Genomic DNA, 16,429 nt, shown 5'->3' with positions numbered 1-16,429 from the left:
CTCCTGAGCTTCCGTGCGCGTTATCACACGTTCACACTGTCACACGTTTGTCCGTTGACACCTCCTGACTCCACAGGGAGAAGACGCCACAAGCGTCTGGCTCCCTCCTGGACTTCACCCTGCGGTGCTTCTCCCACTGGCTGGTTTTAATTTACACCCTTTCACTATAATAACCTGTAAGCATGACTAAGACAGCTTTTCGTGGTGTCTTTCTAACGAGCTATCACACCCAAGGAGCGCCCCCTGAATGTGCAGCTGGTGTGAGACGCAAGGGGTCCCTGTGCGGACCCTGCCTCGTGAGGACAGCTTGGCGGCCGGTGCGCAGCTGCCCCCGCTAGAGGGCCAGGGTGTGCGGTGTGTGCGGTGGGAGCGAGTGGAGGCCAGCCCCGAGGCCGGCCATGTGGGCTGGGCTCGGGGGGCCCCCGGGGTCCTCACTCGTACGTACCCGGCTGAGCCGTGACCCGAGAGGGCTGCCCCACAGCCTGGACTGTGGACACAAAGCCATGAGGTTGGTGAGGAGCCAAGGTGGCAATACCGAAGCTCAGCCAGAGACGGGCCTGGAGGCCTCCCGCCCTCACCCTCTGGAATGAACGCAGACGTGTGGTGGGGTGGTACGTAGACGAAGGTCTTAAAACCAAACCTATTTCCTACTGGTGGTGAGTGAATGGAGTGAAAAGGTAAGAAAGGGATTTATCTAACCAAGAATAAATAAATGCGCACACACACACACACACACACGCTCCCTAAGCCTGGGGACTGCAGGAGGCCAACTAGACTAGACATAGGCCTTACAGACATAAGGTTCTCAGCCTGGTAACTGGGCCCCTGACCAGGGCTGCGGCGTGGAGCCGGACCACTGCTGCAGACCCACCAGCGGCAGTGCCCCTGGGTGAGAGAAGGGAGCCCCGAGCTGGGTGTGGCAGTGCGGAAGTGGGTGGGGGTGGGCAGGCCGAGGTGTGCCAGCAGGAAGGCCCGAGGAGAAGTGGCAGGGTGCCTGCAGGTGCTCCTGATGGAGAGGCGTGGACGCGAGCCAGGCTGACCTGGCAGGACTCTGCCCAGCTCCAGTGGGCACTGCCAAGCACAGAGACTGGCTTATTTACCACCTACGCATGGAAACTTCTCCGAGACTCCACCTACTCAGGGAGCAGCTACCCACCCCACCTCCTCTTGGGGAGGTCAAAAGTCAGCTGGTTTTGTAAACACATTTAACTGTTTTTAAAAAAGCAAGTTCATTTACCTAGTTCAAAAATCAAACCATGAAATGGTTTACAGAGGAAGACTAGTTGATGAAAACAAAAACACAGGAGCTGCCTCCTGGAAATATTCTTTCCAGGTCAAGAAGGAATTAGCAAAGACATGGGTGAGGGGGGTGAGGAGGTACAAACGTCAGTGGCACAAGAAAGAAGCGTACATATGAAGTGCAAAGTGTGGGAACACAGTCAGTAACTACGTCACGTCTTTGCATGGTGACAGATGACAACCAGACCTAGCGTGGTGATGATTTTTGAAATGTACGGAAATGTTGAAAACGCTATGTTGTGCAACTGGAACTAACAGAGCACGGCAGGTCAATTATGTTTCAGAAACAAACCAACAAACTCACAGCAAAAGAGATAAGATTTGCGGTTACCAGGGGTGTAATACTCAGATGCCACACACCACATGCTAAATATAACGAACCCTGCTGTATGTCAAAAGAATAAATCCTAAGAGTTCTCACTACAAGAGAAAAATAATTTTTTTTTCTACTTTTTAAATTTTGTACCTACAGGACGTGATGGACAGTCACTAAGTTTATTGTGATAATCATTTCATGATGTATACAACGCAGATCATAATTCTGTACACCTTAAACTTATACAGTGTTAGTCGTTCAGTCATGTCCAATGCTTGTGAGACCCCATGGACTACAGCCCCCCAGGCTCCTCTGTCCATGGAATTCTCCAGGCAAGAATACTGGAGTAAGTTGCCATTTCCTTCTCCAGGGGATCTTCCCAACCCAGGGAGCGAACCCAGGTCTCCTGCATTACAGGCAGATTCTTAACCATCTGAGCTATGGCTCTATGTCAATTTTATCTCAACAAAAAGGAAGGAAAAAAAGAAACACAGGAAAAAGCTGCATCCGTGTAGCGGAAGGCCTTCTTCCACACCCACTGCGAACACTTGGGCCAGGTCGCTCTCTTTTCATCCTTTTGACAAATACAAAATCTCTTACCTTCCCCTAGTAACATCTGAAGTTTAAAAATAAAGAAGCATTGTGATGAAAACCAAACCAACCAAAAGTAATTCTGGCTGTGGTCCTCCACGCCCACCTCACCACCTCTAGTTTAGACCAGGCTTTGCACATCTGTGTAGGACGTAAGTCTTCCCGACAGTGAACCGCTGCGACTCTGACATGTGCTGCTCAGTCCACAAGACACAGGATTGGATCTGGGGCTTTCAGGTTAAAACCAATCTGATGTTTTAACCGAAGGGAGTGTGTGCTCATAAAAAGGTTAATGTGCCTCCGAGGAAGCTAAACGTGGCACGCGGGTGGAGGGAATTACCTTGAACGTAGTATCTGGTTTGGTTGGAGGTTCCGACTTTGCGACTGAAGTGCTGGTCGTTGGCCTTCCTCTGGCAGATGCTGGCCCCAGAGCAGGCGGGGCTGCTGGAGCCCGTGATGGACGACAGCTGGATCTCGTAGATGTACCTGTCCCCATTGGTTCTCACGTCCCCAGAGGCGCTGAATCGTCTGAGGAGAAAGAAAAGGGCTCGGGGACAGCCCTGGATCCCAGGACCCACCTAGTGACGCTGCTAAGAAACTTAAAGAAAGAAACTAGTAAAGCCAGAAGGTTCCTCATCAAAAATCGGTCCAGAAGGTTCCAGCTCCAACCCCTGGGCTTATCACAAATGGTAAGAGGAGGAGCGACACTATTTTCACACTCGAGAGACCTCGCCATCTTTGGGGTTCGACTCGAACAGCTAAGCAATGCCTGCCCTCTGTCTGAGCCAGACGTGACAATGGTAACTGGAAACGGTAACTAAAACGCGCCAACACGGACCTCTTCGTCTCACAGCCTTCAGCCGGGCAGAGACGGGAGGATTACGGGGCGGCGCTCCCACAGAACGGCCCCACTTACTTGAAGTAAATATCCCCGAGGCTGAAGCTCCGGCCGTTGGCCGGGTTGGTGATGGTCCCATTCACCATCTGCACCTCCTGAGGCTTCACGGCGCAGGCCGCTCGTGAGTCCCAGCTGAAGTGGTAGGTGCAGCTGTCGACGTCGAACCTGCAGGGGCACACGGACCGCGGTCATGGCCCCCCTTCCGCCCACCTTCCAGGGCCCCGGGAGCCCTCCTCCGCCCAACTGCCCTTCTGCCCCGGGAGCCCCCCACCACCCGCCTGCCAGGGCCCCAGGAGCCCCCCACCGCCCAGCCCTTCCCGCCCCCAGCCAGGGACCAGCCGCTCCAGGCTAGGGGGTTGACTTCATCTCCCTTCCCCAACACCATCCAGCTCAACCACCATGTGAAAAAAAAAAGCAGGCAAGCACTTCAACGTGTAATTTTTTTACATTTAGACACTGGGCAACATCTAACAGCTGGGAAGATCTGCTCCCGTATTTTTGAAAGCCTGCTTTACAAGCATTGATTTCGACCCTTTGACAGTTCGTGGGTCTCCCCTTTCCCAAGCCCTGCTTCTGTAAGGAAATCGGGCCTGTTCAACAAGCACAGCTCACATGCTCCCTCTGCTGGCCAAACGCCCTCCCAGCACCAGAGGCGGAAATTTCCAGCAAAATAAAAGGGCATTCCAGGTGGGGCCGCCCCACCTGCCGGGAGTCCCAGACCAGCCGCCTGAACAGCTGGCCGTGGGCGGCACCCATTAGTGAAGCCTTAGTTGCACTGAGACCTTGAAGACGGAGGCGGGTGAAATCCCACTTTATGCAACTGCTTTATCAGTCTCATGCACGGGTCCCAGGCTCCATCTAGGACTCCTCCCTTGCAGACTTGCCCTGGCCCCACCAGGCTAGGGGTCTCAGGGGCCGGTCCCCCCCATCGCTACTGTGACAACCCCAGTATCCTCTCTGAGGCACGCACACTAAGCCGCCAAGCAGAAACCGCGGGGAGGAGTTCTGACGGGGGCCCAGCCCGCCCAGCGCCCAGCTACCCCCTGGGGTGGGGTACTCCGCACCCTCACCTCGTGAACGAAGGCCGCCCCACTGTCTTGGCACAGGTCAGCTCGATGACAGCAGACGCTGTCTTATTGTCCCCACAGTAGTGGCCTTTAGAGTAAGTTACGATGACTCTGTCATCTGAAACACAGACCATTGAACTGACGTTATCTCTAGGGCATCCTAGGAGCCTCAAGGTCAGAAGTGGCTCTGGAGACTCATCTCCCTGGTGGTCAGCACTGCCAGCCTGGTGCCTCGCACCCAGCCCACGTCACTACCTGCATGGCCAGAGGAGACCGGGGGTCACAACTCAGCCCCTACCTGTGAGCACTCTCCTGTGTGATAGGGAGACCCCAGGGCGTGCGGCTCAGGGCCGAGCAAGGAGCCCCCCGCACGGCATGCGTGCAGGGCTGGACCGCAGGTAACGGCGGCAGCCTGAGATCCCCAGCTCCCTGCAACCTCTGTGCCAGCCCGGCGCTTCCCCCATGTGCCCCACGAGCCACCTGGGATGAAGAGGGCAGGGGGCGAGACCTCCACCTCGCAGAGAGACGGCCCACACAGAACCGCTCTGGTCTGCTCGGTCTCCTGGCTCCACATGGGGCTGTTCCTGCTTCTGAAGAGGGTGTGGTTGAGGAACCAGCAGAGCCCTAGTATGCAGGGGCCAAGGGAAGCAGGGACTCGCTTTCAGCAGCCTGGCTCCCAGGGGCCAGAGGTTCTGAGAGCTGCCCTGGGGACGCCCGAGCCCAGCCCCACTCAGCGGACGGATAGAGGCTCCAGGGGCCGGGACACAGCAGGCTCAGGCCCGGCTCTCGGCAGTCCTCGGGCGTGGCGCTCACACCCAATCCACATCCTTAGAGGCAGTGGGCCCAGAATGGGCAGTACCAGCTGCCAGGGGTCCTCCAGGCACGGCCGAGGCACAGGGGCCAACCAAGGGGAGCTGAGGGGTGAGACCCAGGCTCCCGGCCCCAGTCACGGTCAAAGCTACTCTGGGTGAATTTGTTATAAACAACTGGGCTTCTCTGGAAAACTCTGGAAGTTTCACAGCTTCGAAGAGAAATGCTTAAACTCCTAGAACATGGAAACAACAGGTGGAGGTCTTGCTGAAGTGCTGCCCCACCCCACAGACGAGATGGGCAGCACTCTTGACCTTCCAGGCCTCAGGCACTCAACCTCAGAAGTGGACTAAGACGCTGACCTGGAGAAGTGCTGAAGGTTACACGTGTGCACACACATGTATGACACACACACGTATGAAGCACAGATCTCGAGGACTGCTGGTTCCTGTAATAAGAGTCCAACTCTTCACCCCATTAGGTGATGTCCCCTAAGTGAACATGGGGTCACGGTGACGGGCCTTAGACGGTTGTCCTGTTGGGGCCAGAGAGGCAAGATCCCACCTGGCGTGTCAGAGAACAGGAGGTCTCACTATGCTTTTCAGGAGGCTTCAACCTCCTAGTCTTTGCACTCGGCTGTGGGAAGACCCAGGTCAGACGTCCACACGATGACGAGGCACAGGAAGAGAACGACCCTCAGCCCCCGGCGCCCTTCACGGCAGCAACAACCGAGGTCTCCAAGGTCACGGGCTGGGAGGTCTGGACACTTCTGCTGGGGCCCGGGCGGGGGCTGACTTCACCCCCACTTCCAACCTGCAGAGTCGGGGTTACTCTCCAGGGTGACAGTTGTCCTCCAGAATTTCCTTTCTCCATTTCAACGGCTCGAGTGGACTAAGTCTCCCTGTGCTTTCATCAGGACAGCTTGGGGAACCCCAGCCCCTCCCCGCAGCTGAACAGGCACAATGACGGTTTTCTTCCTTGTCCCTCCCACCAGCCCTGACTGTCCCTAAGTGAAGAAAGCCCAACCTTCTCCCTTCGCATGAAGAGTCTTTCACTCAACAACCAACTGCAAGAGAAATTTTCCATCAGAACTATTAACAAAGAGCTTCATTTTCCGATGTCAAATTATTAGGACATTTACAAGGATGTATCTGGATGGTCCTGACCAGGTTTTCGTGTTTGTCGTCTGGCTTCTCCCGAATAAACCCGTGCACGTGTACGGGGAGACTCGGGCACTCGGCCCACAGTTGGAGCCGCGACTCACAGGAGCCCTGGACATCCCAAGACGACCCAGCCCTCTAGACACAGATCGGGACCTGCCATCTCAGAGAACACGAGGCGGTTCTAACGCTTCAGGAGGTGCCAGGCTGCCTGAGAAACGGTTACTGAGAATAACACTCCTGCAGGTTCCGACGGAAGCCAGCGCTGACCCTCCAGTCCCAGGACGACACCCTCACCTTCCCAACTCAGACGCGACACGTGTGACCGCAGGGCCTTACCTACAACATCCAGCTTCTGTGTGTGAACGAGCCCGAGGACCTGTACCTCGCCAGAGGTGCTCTTTTTGCACACGCTGGCTCTCTCCGAGCAGTCCTGGGGTCCCTTGTATATTTTCTGACACAGGTTGATGTAGTACCTGCAGAACAACACGGAGGAGGTGAGCAAGGTCGGCGTCTGTCCGGACACGCTCGGGGGCAGCTCTTCCCGCCCTTTCAGAAGAGGCTACCGTCCGAGCATCTCTCAGCACCTCTGGACACAGCCCTGACCCAGGTCTCTGAGTAAACGAAGGCCAGAGAGTGGATGGACGCTGAAAATGCGCACGTGCCCACCGGGCACACGGGGTGAGTCCCGAGAGTCAGGTGGCTAACAGACTCAGGCGGCTGAGTCAGGACAGGCAGCGGCTGAAACCCTGGCAAGGCATTCCCCCGTCTTCAGGTTCCCGAGGCTTCCGGGTCCACGCTCCCCACTGCTCTAAGCGTGAAGCGGTCAGGCCAGCACAGCCAAGGTACTAGGGGCAGCAAAGTGGGGCAAATTAACACCCCCACCAACCCAACACAGATGGGTGGTTTAGTCAAGGTCGTGTCCGACTGTTGCGACCCCATGGACTGTAGCCCGCCAGGCTCCTCCATCCTTGGGATTCTCCAGGCAAGGATACTGGAGTGGGTTGCCATCTCCTTCTCCAGGGGATCTTCCTGACCCAGGGATGGAGCCTGGGTCACCCGCATTGCAGGCAGATTCTTTACCAACTGAGCCACCAGGGAAGCCCAACACGGACAGCATCCCAGACAAGAAGCAAACCGTGCCTGATTCCATCAGGCCCGCAGCTGCTCACCAGCTGCTTTGGGATCTCAAGGCTGGCTTTAGCTGCCTCTGCTTCCAAACCCCCGGGAATGCACCAGGCCTGCCCGAGCAGAGGCCTGAGGCTGTCCCACCTTCAGAATCGGAGCTTGAAGCGCCGCACACTCGCCCCGTCGGGGCGACGGACACAGCCGGCAGGCTGGTAGGGGGAGGTACTCACGAGGCTCCATTGTGGACGAAGGACCAGGAGCCGGTGAGGGACGAGAGCAGCCGCAGGTCGTAGGTCCGGTGCTTCTGGACGAACTTGCACTCCATCTTCTTCGGGGGGCAGACCACCTTCGTCTTCCACTCGAAGGTCACCTCACACCCGCGCACCTCGCTGAAGACCTGGGGCCGCCCCACGTCGGCGTCCTCGTCACACTTGAAGATGATGACGGACGTCCGGTGGCTGGTGGCTGGGCGGCACGCGAGGCGAGCGTCAGGCCCCCCGCCCGGCTGGGATGCCCGCCCCCGCGGCGCTGGCGCTGAGGGGTGCTGTCCATCCCCGGCCGTTCCCCACTTCCTGCTGTGTTTCATTCCCATTTCCACCCTCAAGTTAGGACCAAGTTCCCCTTCTGCACTTAACCACCCCACAGCAACAGTACAATTCCTTTCAAACAGGTATTACTTGATTAAAGTATGAATGATAACGATAATAAGAATCCTGTGATAAGCTAAAAATATGTCATCTAACCTACCAGGAAAAAGATGCTTTCGTAATAAGCCTCCAAAGAAGGCTACAGTAGTGCCTTGTAGACTTAATGTTTCTAATTCCTCGTGTGTGTGTGTGTTAGTCGCTCAGCTGTGTCCAGCTCTTTGTGACCCCACGGACTGTAGCCCGCCAGGCTCCTCTGTCCATGGGATTCTCCAGGCAAGAATACTGGAGTGGGTTGCTGCTCCCTTCTCCAGGGGCTCTTTCCGAGCCAGGGATTGAACACAGGTCTCCTACATTGCGGGCAGCTTCTTTCCTGTCTGAGCCAACAGGGAAGCCCTAATTCCTTAACATGTATCATTCTGTTCCATGGCCACTTACAAGAACTAAACAACTTGTCATGCAGTTGTCCCGTCACTTTCCCTGAGAACTCACATCTGTCTGTGCCCCGCGTGTTACTAGGACTCTCGTGGGTCCATTCTCTTCACAGCAGCAAGGGCACTGAGACCCCCCACACCCCGCCCCTGCCCGGCACAGCCCACTGTAGAGCGGACGGTTGCAGACAAGGCCCTGCAGACCTGGGACAGCAGCAATTCTAACAAGTGTGGACGTGAGCCACTGGTGCTGAAAAAACTGGCATGCGGACACGAGCCCCTGGAGCTGGGGAGGGGGAGAGCTGACCGCCCCACACCTATCTGTCACCCTGCCCCACAGAGCAATTGATGACTTTTCTTTATGGAAAATAGCCCCGGCGAGAAAACACCACATGCACCAGAGGCGCTGCCACTAACGTGGACAGTCCAGGAAGAGAACCTCCAGGCGCAGGGCTACCGCGCCGGCCAGCGGGGGCCCCGGCGTGTCCACTTACAGTGCTTGCAGAAGCCCCACTCGTGGTCTCTGTCGTAATTGGCGGTGGTCGCGCACCAGAGCCTGGCCCTGCTCTCCACAACACACTCCTCGTAGCTCTTCCCGTTGAACACGAAGGGGAACACACACGGCTCGCCGTCCTCAGTTTCTGGGAAGGGGAAATCGGAGTGACCCCGATTATCCACACCGCGTCAGCTGCGCCCGGCCAGGGGCGGTCACCTCGAACAAGGATTCCCCGAGAGAAGCCCCCCTAAACTGACTGATGGTTTGTGGGCCTGAGCACTCACACCCAGGGCTTGTAGGATGGGCCGTTTCGTGCGCTGGGGCTCATGGCATCTGGAGCGCCATTCCTGAGTTCCCTCCTGCTGCCGTGTCTAATTCCTTGTCTACTGGGAACAGACACTCCGCCCGCCCATAAAGACTTACCCGGAGGGCAAGTGTCTCCGTTGGCGTAACTCAGGATGACAGCTTCGTCCTGATGCCTGTAGTCCAGCTTCATGGACGCCAGCCGCCCGAAAGACGCCCCCTTGCTCCCGGACAGCAGGCAGACAGCACCGTCCTTGCAGCCTCCTTCGTCCAGGCCTGCGGCCGCGGTGCACACCCCCACACTGTAGGTGTGCGGGCCTCGGGTCACCTGCGGAGACACCGCCCCGCGCTGTGACTGGTCTCCAGGGGGGGCAAGGCCAGCGCTGGGGGTGTGGGGGGCACGAGCAGGAAGGCAGAGCTCTGTCCACGGGCCGTGCACTTGCCTGAGAGCTCACCCTCCTTGTCCCCCCCTGCAGAGCGCGATGCCCTGGCCACTCCCGGGCACGTCCCCCCTCACCAAGGCTGTGCCTCCTGGTGCAGCACTGCAGACCATGCTCCCACGGGCCTCCAGCTGCCTGCCCCCTACCCTAAGCCACGTCTCCTGCCAGTAACCCCAGAGTGCTGAAGACTCGGGACTGAGCACAGAGCAGCCATGACCTAATTGAACACGGTTCTTCTCCCTGGCCGCCCCGCCTCTGCAGGCTCTAAGCTGCTGCACACCCGCCCTGGGGGCCTGCACCCAGGCAAGGTCTCCTGTTCTGGGAGCCAGAGGGCTGGCACCTGGGCGTATGACTCAGAGCTCACCACTCCCTGGCTGCCACACGCAGGAGGCGCCGGGATCTCGTGGGCCTGGTCCACAGCCGTGCGACTCAGTAAGATCTACATCTCAGGGATGGCCTGGTCCACAGCCGTGCGACTCAGTAAGATCTACATCTCAGGGATGGCCTGGTCCACAGCCGTGCGACTCAGTAAGATCTACATCTCAGGGATGGCCTGGTCCACAGCCGTGCGACTCAGTAAGATCTACATCTCAGGGATGGCTTGGTCCACAGCCGTGCGACTCAGTAAGATCTACATCTCAGGGATGGCTTGGTCCACAGCCGTGCGACTCATAAGATCTACATCTCAGGGATGGCTTGGTCCACAGCCGTGCGACTCAGTAAGATCTACATCTCAGGGATGGTCTGGTCCACAGCCGTGTGACTCATAAGATCTACATCTCAGGGATGGCTTGGTCCACAGCCGTGCGACTCAGTAAGATCTACATCTCAGGGATGGCTTGGTCCATAACCGTGTGACTCTGTAACGTCTATGTCACAGGAATGTGGGCCCCAGCCTCTGAAGCACAGCCTCCCGACATTCAGCCTGGGGCGAGACCAGCCCCTGACACCCAAATGTGTCTCAGGTCGGGGCTGAGGGGTGGTCTCTGGGCGGCAGGCAGAGGTGGAGCCACATAGGCTCTGCCAGCCCCGCCCCCTCAGGCACATGGTCACTCACACGGCCCTGAGCGGCCTCCTGTTCTCCATCTGCGACGTGGAACAGGCCACGTGACCCTCCTCACTGAATGAATGAATCCTTGCCAAGCCCACGAGAAAGGCTCACTCTGAACCATGGGGCACAGAGAGGGTACGAGCCGTGACCGGTTAGCACACCATCCAGCGCCCCTGGCAGGCCGAGCCCGCACCGGGGACAGAGTGAGGACCACCCCCATCTGTCCCCCAGACCCCAACAGTGCACGAAGGACTGCAGGTTCTCCAGCGCTCACGGAGGCCGCATTATAACACACAGAGGAGCCTGAGAGTGACGCCAGGTGGCAGGGGCCCCGAGGTCACGGGCTCTGGGGCACGGCGTTACCTTGAAGGTGCTCTTGGAGAGGCTGGACAAGTTGAAGCTGTAGTACAGCTGTTCGTCCGTGAGGGAGCAGCCGTCCGTCTTCACTTCGTCGGGACAGACCAGAGGAGTCTCCCACTCGAACACGAAGTCACACACACTGGTCCTCAGCAGTTTTGGCGTTCCCTGTTTGGGAGGGGGGCCCAGGTGTGAAATCCACGTGGATTAACAAGTACAGTAACCTCCCCGCTCCCCCCGCAGGGCTGGAGACCCCTGCCCCAGGCGCTGTGGGCTCAGAGATGCTCCCAGACCAGCAGGGGTCCCGGGTGACCCACGGTGGGCTCTCTCCAAGAGCAGGGAGCCACCATCCTCGCCACGGGCAAGCAAGCAGCAGCCCCACCAGGCAGGCCTGCCTGCACCCAACTCCCCTCCGCCCCCAGGCCCGTGTCCCTGCACTTAGCATGCCAATACTCCAGACCACCAGCTCAGAGAAAAGGGTGGGGGTGGGTCTTTAAACTTTGCGACAGGGAAGCCTGAGACACTGAAGAGTCTCCGGCGGCAGAGGAGGGAGCAAGTGTTTCCTGTACATTCGAGGGGCTGTCCCCACCCACGTCTCTGGAGACTGAGGGGATGTTTATACTGAGGGCGAGACACGATCCAGCCGGACATTCCACAGGCCAAGTATCTAAATAAATATCCATCAACGTCCTCACTGCCTCCCCTCCCTCGTTGAGCGGCAGCCATAAAAACAGATGAAGAATTTCATTAATTGTTGCTGAGAATGCGTTTTTCTATTAATGTACACGGAGGAAGTATTTCCACTGAAGATAAAAAAATGCAGGGGAAGGAGAGTTCATTAAATGTCTCTCTGAACTGGACCGCACATGTAGCGTGAGATGCCCTGCTTCTGAGCCCCGCCGAACACTCATCGCTCTCAGCACTCCACCGCTCTGAGACCTAGCGCGAGTCTGGGGGGCACCTGTGGACATGCGTCCAGACCCCCCCCCAGACACGCGAACGCACGTGCAGAGACAAGAGGGGCTAGCGGATCATGGCTGCCCACACCTCGGTCATTCGGGACTCCCCTCCCGCCCGGCAATGTGTGAACGGAGGCGACATGTCGGTCCAGGAGCTGTGAGGTTTCCACGCAGACGCCCAGGATGGCAGCCCTTCCTGGGAAGGCGGCCGTGAGCCACTTCCTGCCACCATCCACTCACCCACGTCGCCCATTCCCATCAAAGGACTTGTAAGGTTTCCAGAATTTAGGAATTTCAAAAGCACAAGTACGGGGGAAGGGAGTTTCCGACAGACACGTACGCAATGCTATATTTAAAATGGATAACCAAAAAAAGACCTGCTATATAGCACAGAAAACTCTGCTCAACGTTAAGTGGCAGCCTGGAGGGGAAGGGAGTTTGGGAGGAGAATGGATGCACGTATGTGTCTGGCTGAGCCCCTTCGCTGTTCACCCGAAACTATCACAGCACTGTTCGTGGCTCTGCCGTTGTGCTGTTCGGTCACTAAGTCGTGGCCGACTCTTTGCGACTCGATGGATCGCAGCGCGTCAGCCCTCCCTGTCCCTCACTGTCTCCCGGAGTTGGCCCAAATTCATGCCCATTGAGTCCGTGATGCCACCCAACCATCTCATCCTCATTCCTTAAACGACTATACTCTAATACAAAATAAACAGGCAGCACAGGGGGCTGAGACCCAGGCCGCCAGCACAGAGCTCTCCGGTGGAGCAGAGGTGGGGACCCCTGCCTCTGCAGGGCCACGTGACGTCAGGCAGCCCTCCCAGATCATCACGAAACGGGGGCCGCAAACCAATGGTTTATCTCCTGTTCCCAGAGGGAGGGCAAGAGAAAACTTACACAAAACTCCTTACAACAAAACAGCGCTCTTTTTTAAAGGAAGCTGTTTTTTAACTGCAGATAAAAGGAAAATCAATGGCCTCCTTAAAAGTAGATGGTACACTATCGTAGCTACTGATACTTTTATCCCAAAGCTCTTCTTTCATTTGCTAATTTGTGAAATATGAATTACATCCGAATGATTACAGCTGCCAAAATGTCTGACTTCCCAACAAGAATAGAATCAGTAATGTTAAAATTTAAAAAGAGAAAACCAAAGTTGACATTTTAGTGTGATGGTAGGCAGGGAGCTCAGACAGTAAAGAATCTGCCTGCAATGCAGGAAACTCGGGTTCAATCCCTGGGTCAAGAAGATCCCCTGGAGAACAGAACGGCAACCCACTCCAGTATTCTTGTCTGAATACTCCCACGAACAGAGGAGCCTGGCCGGCTACAGTTCGTGGGGTCGCAGAGTCAGACACGACTGGATGACAAACACTTTCTTTCACTCCCAGGCAAGGGTGAAGGCTACTTCTTTGCTCGAGCATTTATCACAACAAGCCTCTTTGTGCCAAATCTGCCCTGGTGACTCCGGGAGGGCCCACTTATTGCTAAACTGAGGGCCTGCAGTGATTCCACACACCACTGACAGCACACGGTGCGAGGCAGGCGCTGTGGACACGGGCAGCCTTCGTCCGAGGCAGGCTTCGAGGGCCTCCGGCTCTGGCTGGCCGGCCCGCACACCGGTGCCTCGTACACCGGTGCCCACTTACCATGCTCACGCCCCGCTTACAGTGGAACGTGATCAGTGAGGTGTAGTTGAAGTGCCGGTCCGCCAAGCAAGGAGTGCTGCTTTCAAAGTTCAAGTAAACTTCGTTGGCTATGGGATTGAGGATCGGAGGTCCTGCCACTCGGCCAATATCCTGAACAGAGAAAGCAGATGACGTTTCAGGAAGGTAATCGTTCCCCAGGTTAGAGGAGTAAGGGCTGACGGAGAAGTTACAAAAGTTGCACGTCCTCAGTTTTGAGGACAAGTAGCACCTAAAGAAACCGTGTTACCAGCGGCTCACGTGAAAAGTCCTGACAGCGAGGCACAAAAAAGAAACCTCACTTTGCCGGTAGGCATCGACTACACGAGCAACAGTGGCTGTGCTTCTGCTCAGGGTGGGGCTTCCCTGGGGGCTCAGACGGTAAAGAACCCGCCTGCAATGCAGGAGGCCTGGGTTCCATCCCTGGGTGGGGAAGATCCCCTGGAGAGCATGGCAGCCGACTCCAGTGTTCTTGCCTCGAGAATCCCACGGACAGAGGAGCCTAGAGGGCTACAGTCCATGGTGTTGCAGAGTCGGACACCACTGAGAGACTAACACTTGACTAAGGGACAAATTTATCACCAAGGCATCTACTCAGGGTCCACTTTCAAAGATTCTAGGCAACAGGAGTCTCAGGTCACACCCGGAAAGCTGCTCAGGCTCTTGACCTGCCGGCCGGAGGCTGGAACCCACATGGCTGCCCCGTCCCCTCAGCGGCACCGAGACGTGTGCACACAGCACACACTCACACCCCCACCACCTTCTGCGGCTTCGCTCGGCCCTGGCACACACCGGCCGCTCAGCCAGTGTTTTTGAGCAAATAGACACACAAATCAAAGAAATGTGATTGGCCAGGAATGGTGTGTATGTATATGTGTGTTTATGTGTGTGAGAGATGAGTGTGCGTGTGAGATGAGTGCATATGTGAGACGAATGTATGTGTGTGATAAGTGTGTGTGAGATGAGTATAGTGTGTGTGTGAGAGATGTGTATGTGGTAAGTGTGTGAGAGATGAGTGTGTATGTCAGATGAGTGTGTGTGTGGTGTGTGAGAGATGAGTGTGTGTGTGTGGTGTGTAAGAAATGAGTGTGAGATGAGTATGTTGTGTGTGTGGTGTGTGTGAGATGAGTGTGTGTGTGGTGTGTGAGAGATGAGTGTGTTTGAGACGAGTGTGTGTGTGTGGTGTGTGAAAGATGAGTGTGCAGTGTGTGAGATGAGTGTGTGTGTAGTGTGTGAGACATGAGTCTGTGTGTGTGAGATGAGTGTGTATGTGTGTGTTTGAGATGAGAGTGTATGTGTTTGAGATGAGTGTGTGTATATGGTGTGTGAGAGATGAGTGTGCAGTGTGAGAGAGGACTGTGTGTGGTGTGTGATAGATTGTGTGTGTGTGAGATGAGTGTGTACGTGTGGTGTGTTTGAGATGAGTGTGTGTTTGAGACGAGTATGTGTATGGTGTCTGAGAGATAAGTGTGCAAGTGAGTGTGTGAATGAAGCCACACAACATGCTCTGTTCACCACGCTAAGGCCACGATGACACACCACCCTCTCTGGTTAGAGAACTTCCTCTATTATTTTTAAACCTGGAATAAGGTAGCCACATGGGAGAAGACGGCTCCCAGCTACAGCCAGGAAGGCTGACCGCAAGCACTTCCTGCCAACACCAACTGTCCAGGCCCCGCGCTCGTCACACAGCCACGCTCTGGTCAAGCTCATATCACGGCCAACGTCCCCAACTGCTGCCCACGTCTCTCCCTACCTGCACCACCTGTAACGTCCTCCCGTTACAAGGACATCTCAGTCCCTCGGGACCGGACTCACAGTTAAAACAAGCAGGAAACAGCCCACTCCAGGGGTGCATTTCACTTCAAATAACACACGCTGAGCACCGCGCAAAACATGAACTCGTGAAGGCGATGTTTGGAGAGGCCCAAACCTACGCTGGGAAATGCTGGCATACACCGAAGCTTTCAAGGCAGAATGCTTAGTTGTTAGCCAATTGGCTTATGCCCTTAATAATAAACTCATTTACCAAAGAACATGCTTGTATTTCACAAGCTTTTAATGACACAAGACCCGCACTTAAGCAGACACCAAGCTCCATCAACATCCTTGGGGACTTCTGACCTGATACAAAAATGCCGTCTCTCCGCACACGTGTTCACATTTTCTCCCGTACCTTCTATCACAACAAGAGACAGCTCAATGCACAAACCCTCACATTCCTCTTCCCCTGGCGGACCCAGAATCACAGAGTCCCAGCTCACGTCCCCATTCGTTCTGCCTGAAGACTCTCCACCGACAGCAAGACACACGACACGCTGGGGGGGCCGCTGAAACCCCCTGCGGGGCGACCTCTGCCCTCGGGCCCCACACTCACTATCGGGGGGCCGTCCACGGGAACCTTGCACACGGCCGTGCCGGCGGGGCAGGCCAACCCGTGCATGGGGTTGAGCGGCTGGCAGATGTTGATGTAGAAGTCGGGGCTGGTGTCGGAGCCGTCGTCCTCACTCTCATCGTATGCTTCGTAACCCCCGGTGCGGTGGATGAGTGGGGACAGGTCGATGAGGGAGCTGCCGTTCCTCACGGAGCACTCGGTCTATCAGACGGGAAACACACCTCTGGGTTGGCATCTACAACAACTGAGCTCCTGACCACTGACCAGCAGTCACCGCGAGGATTTAGGCTGAACGAGAAACGCACTAAAGGTGGATCAACCACCACCCCCCACCACGTGTTTTGCTTTATTTAGCATCGGGCACTCTGAACCAAGCGTTATCGGGGCCACGGGAGTGGACGA

General features: G+C 56.3%; 1 protein-coding gene across 2 annotated transcripts in view; it reads right to left on the bottom strand.

Annotated features, from left to right (window-relative positions):
- Nucleotides 1–16,429, bottom strand: part of IGF2R (insulin like growth factor 2 receptor) — a 102,402-nt gene that overhangs the window by 4,853 nt on the left and 81,120 nt on the right. For both annotated transcript variants that reach the window (XM_027551976.1, XM_027551977.1), the window contains 10 exons: nt 16,010–16,228; nt 13,597–13,746; nt 10,998–11,159; nt 9,264–9,471; nt 8,839–8,985; nt 7,500–7,734; nt 6,481–6,617; nt 4,175–4,289; nt 3,123–3,269; nt 2,547–2,734 (listed from right to left, as the gene is read on the bottom strand). In XM_027551976.1, coding sequence (XP_027407777.1) covers nt 2,547–2,734; nt 3,123–3,269; nt 4,175–4,289; nt 6,481–6,617; nt 7,500–7,734; nt 8,839–8,985; nt 9,264–9,471; nt 10,998–11,159; nt 13,597–13,746; nt 16,010–16,228 — 1,708 coding nt within the window. The remainder of the gene's footprint in view (nt 1–2,546; nt 2,735–3,122; nt 3,270–4,174; nt 4,290–6,480; nt 6,618–7,499; nt 7,735–8,838; nt 8,986–9,263; nt 9,472–10,997; nt 11,160–13,596; nt 13,747–16,009; nt 16,229–16,429) is intronic.

The sequence above is a fragment of the Bos indicus x Bos taurus genome, chromosome 9 (genome assembly GCF_003369695.1).
Source record: "Bos indicus x Bos taurus breed Angus x Brahman F1 hybrid chromosome 9, Bos_hybrid_MaternalHap_v2.0, whole genome shotgun sequence".
In the NCBI taxonomy this organism is placed as follows: Eukaryota; Metazoa; Chordata; class Mammalia; order Artiodactyla; family Bovidae; genus Bos; species Bos indicus x Bos taurus.
Note: the sequence above shows the minus strand (reverse complement) of the source record. Positions and strands in the feature narration are given on the sequence as shown.